Source organism: Capsicum annuum, chromosome 11 (genome assembly GCF_002878395.1).
Source record: "Capsicum annuum cultivar UCD-10X-F1 chromosome 11, UCD10Xv1.1, whole genome shotgun sequence".
Classification (NCBI taxonomy): Eukaryota; Viridiplantae; Streptophyta; class Magnoliopsida; order Solanales; family Solanaceae; genus Capsicum; species Capsicum annuum.
This window is the reverse complement of record NC_061121.1, coordinates 93,986,882-93,990,903: the sequence shown is the minus strand read 5'-3', so window position 1 is coordinate 93,990,903 and position 4,022 is coordinate 93,986,882. Positions and strand designations below refer to the sequence as shown.

Here is a 4,022-nt window from a genome sequence, read left to right as displayed (position 1 = left end):
TTTTCATCCATTTTGGTAAATTTGAACAATGATATGGGCTTATTAAATGCTAAAAGTGATGAGTCATAAAAAAATGATAGTGATACCATAAAAACTATTTGTACAATCAAGTTCAAAATTGATGCAAGGATATATTGTCTTTCTATTTTGTAGAAATATTTATTAATCTTACTTCAAATTTTTATTTTTTCTAACAAATTTATCATGGACAAGTCATTAAAGTATGTTGACTTCCTCTTTCTAACTAAGTGCATGTTTAATTATTAAATAAAAAGTTATATTTTATATATAGCCAAAAATATTTGAAAATTTAATTTTTAAGAAATACAATTTAACTCTCCAAATAATGATACTAAATAATGAAAAATTAGAGTAATTATTTTTTGATATTTTTTGATGATGAATTTTCTTAACAAAAAATGGGATTATCAATATTTTATAGAATTTAGGATAAAATAAGTAGTTTAACATGAAATATTAAAGCTTCATACACATTTAAGAAATATCAACATAAATTTCTTAACATGTATTTTTAGGAAAAAGAAACAACTAAAGTTAAAAAAAATAACTTTTTAATTTCTTTGTATGGTTTGATATGAAGGAAAATCTACAAAAGTATTTTATTGAACTAAGTTTTTTTAATTATTTAAATTAAATTCTATCGTTATTTATAAATTAACTTTATTGATGTTATCATAAAATAATTTGCAGTGTTAAATATTTATTATATCACTTTGAGTGTCATTTTTTTTAAATAATAAATGGGTTAATTAATATAAATTTAATTGGAAAAAGAAACTTAATGAAAAAGAATTGAGAAAAAAATGATGAAGTTAATTCAACATAAGATAAAACTTGATAAAGCTAAATAAGGTGAAGGATATTTTTGTAAACAAATTATCTATTCTTAGAAAAAATGCAATGCATATTATTTTTAGTACCACAAACCAAACAACAACTAAAAAATAATATCTGGATAATTAATCTCAGGACAAGTAATCCAGTATAACTACTCTCAGCATAACTAATAACAACATAACTTGTTTCCCAACCAAATGACCCCTTAATGCTTTACAAAATGTATTGGATAATGAATAATATTTAGGGTAAAGTGGACATAAACGAGTATATTATTTATTGATTTTTCAAACTAGACAAATATTATTGCACATTTATTTATATAAAATGGACAAGTATTGCTGAACGGAGGAAATCAAATATCCAGAAAAATGGTTTACAATATATATATATATATATATATATATATATATATATATAAAATATACCTTCAAATTATTTTTAATATATTATATTTTGACAAATTTATACATGTAAAATCGGTAATATACCGAGTATATTTTGTATTCAAATTCAAATTTCAAAATAAATCAATAATATATTTTCAATATAAAAGACAGAAAAAAGAGAGACAAATAAAAAGAAAAGGACAAAAAGAATTTTTGCCCAAATTTATGGTCACTATTGTGTTCTACTTAGATAAGGTTTATGTGAGCTTGTGGCTATGTATGCATGGCTCACCCTCTCGTGCAGGCAATTGAACAAAACATTAGATAGAGAGGAACAATAGAACAAAACATTGGTAATCCATTAAAAGCTTAATAATTATGGAGAGGAATAAGAACCTGAAATCCTTTGAGGGGAGTGTCATAATGGGAAGGATGGTTCACTCTTTCCTTTATAATATCTCGTAGATGCTTCGCGTAAGTGCTCATGAAATCTACTTTAATCGGCCGCGTTGGCAGTGTCGTTGAGACTTTCGCAAGCCTATTTGCATATTTTCTAGCTGCTGCGTCGCATATTTCCTCCACTTCTGGTGATGTTAAACCTCCCTTTTTTGTGAAGAATTTAAGACCATTTCGAGTGTAGGGCAAGTGAGATGCAGTCATCTGCATGCATATATACCAATATATATTAGCACAACAATTTTCCTATTCCTAAAAACATACTATGGTTTTCTTTGCACGACACAACGAAACATATTGGTTACTGCGGCAATTACTTATTTTGCAATAACTATGCTTGGAGAATGCGTAGTAATTATGGGAATATTTACTTAATCATTCAATAAAACTTTCAAGGATATGTCGTAAGTATAAGAAAGTTTCCCATAAAATAATTGAAGAAAATACTCCGTTTATTCTACTTCAGCATACCGACAGCAAATTATTTTTTTCCTGTCTTAACCTTAATATTAATTACTCATTCTCAAGTTTATTTAGACAGTACACCAATTAATATGAATAATATTAGAGTAAAATATGCATTTCATTTAATTTATTATTTCTTGAACAAAGTGCAAAATTTATGTTGGTTAAACAAAAATAAAAAAATAACAACAATAATAGTATACTCAATGTATTTCCACAAAATGGAGTCTGAAGAGGATTAACGTGTACGCAATCCATACCAATGAAGTAGAGAGGTTATCCAAGACAAATAAAAGTAAACAAAGTGAGTAGTAATTCCTAAGGAGTTTCGATTTCTAAATACTAATAATGTATCCTAACTTTTTCACACCATCCAATTCGAATTACGTAATTAATTCGATGTTGAATCAATACTAGGAGAGAAACAGAAATGCTATATATCCATCAAAAGGATATCCTACCATTATTGAGGCATCATATTCAAATGTAGGCAGAATAGTGCTCATGAAGCATGCTGGCGTTGTTGCAAGTCCCATGTCAAATACCACGCAACCAGCCCTAGAAAGCCCAGAAAATACAGCAACGCTCAGTGTTTTACCTGAAATTCGAGGGTCTTTTCCCAGAGAAACGTTAACACCTTTCGCCTTCTCCAACCCTCGAATTACCCATTCACCGAAGCTTTCTGCTATTGCCTCGACAGCAGGTGGTGTAAGATCTACACTTCGGCCTTTCTCACCTTGCAAAGCGACCCCACGAACATCGGATCCATTCTGTAGCCTTCTAATCTTGTCCATTTCTTCATCCACAGCAACATCATCATTGTACTTTGCAGTGCTAGAGGATTCTACTCTAAGAGAAATGGTTTTTGGCAAGGAAATATGCAAGTTCTTGAGAAATGGTTTGTTTATTATTGTTAGAGAAGGGAAGTTGGTTCTTGAAGCATTAATGGTTTGTATAGAATGTGATGCGGGAGAAGTGGAAGCCATTGTTGATGCAAAGCTAGCTTTTGAGAGATTTTTTAGACAAATTAAAACATAAAGCTTGGAGGGATAAGAATTGGCATTAGCTTACACTTGTGTATCCATCCAATGGAAAATATCTTCCTACAAACTTCCAAATTGACTGATATTTTTCTTGTTTTATTCAAAGCATATCCTTTGGTTCAGGAAGAGCGTGTGCCTTTTGAAAAATTTTCCGATTAACAAAGAGAAAAATGCAGCACTGAGAAATCAAAAATGCTAAGCCAAGGCATACTGTATGCACAGCCCAATTGAAACTACAAAAAACTTGCTATTAGCGGCCAAGGTTAGTATTGGAACTTTCGGGTTTTGGGCCTCAAATTATTACTTCAATTCAGGTAAAATACTATTTGGGTTTAGGTACGGTAACTATCGGGTTGACAATATTGTCATTCATGAAAAATCTTCGTACTGAGATTTAATGGATGCTATATCAATTCATTGATGTGTGTCTGAAAAAAATTCATGCCAAATACATTGTTCATGGTAATTCATCAGCATTGGAGATTCATAATGATATGGCTATCAGACTTTTTCATGAGATTTTGAAACATGCTTTTGGATTCAGAATGTATCCACTGTGTATTACAACAACTGATATTGTAATTGATAGTGATACTTTCGACGTGAATGATATTACAATTGAGTGTCATGATATTGTTGAGTCGTCTGGACTTGCAGCAACTGTAGTTGACAATGTTAAATCTCTATTCATTGTTAATATGGGTGGTGAAGAACTAATAACGGATTGCAATAACAGTGTTTTCAAGGTGAAACAAAAGTATAAAAATAAAGCAACTCTTGTATCGGTAATGCATAAGTATGAAATCAAGCA

The 4,022-nt window shown here is 30.0% G+C and overlaps 1 protein-coding gene across 2 annotated transcripts in view; it reads right to left on the bottom strand.

Annotated features, from left to right (window-relative positions):
* LOC107846905 (phosphomannomutase/phosphoglucomutase) overlaps window positions 1-3,809 on the bottom strand; it is a 31,004-nt gene extending 27,195 nt beyond the window's left edge. For both annotated transcript variants that reach the window (XM_047398845.1, XM_047398846.1), the window contains exons 1-2: window positions 2,630-3,809; window positions 1,644-1,907 (exon numbers count right to left, since the gene is read on the bottom strand). In XM_047398845.1, coding sequence (XP_047254801.1) covers window positions 1,644-1,907; window positions 2,630-3,154 — 789 coding nt within the window. In that variant the 5' untranslated portion in view covers window positions 3,155-3,809. The remainder of the gene's footprint in view (window positions 1-1,643; window positions 1,908-2,629) is intronic.
* Window positions 3,810-4,022: the final 213 nt, after the last annotated feature.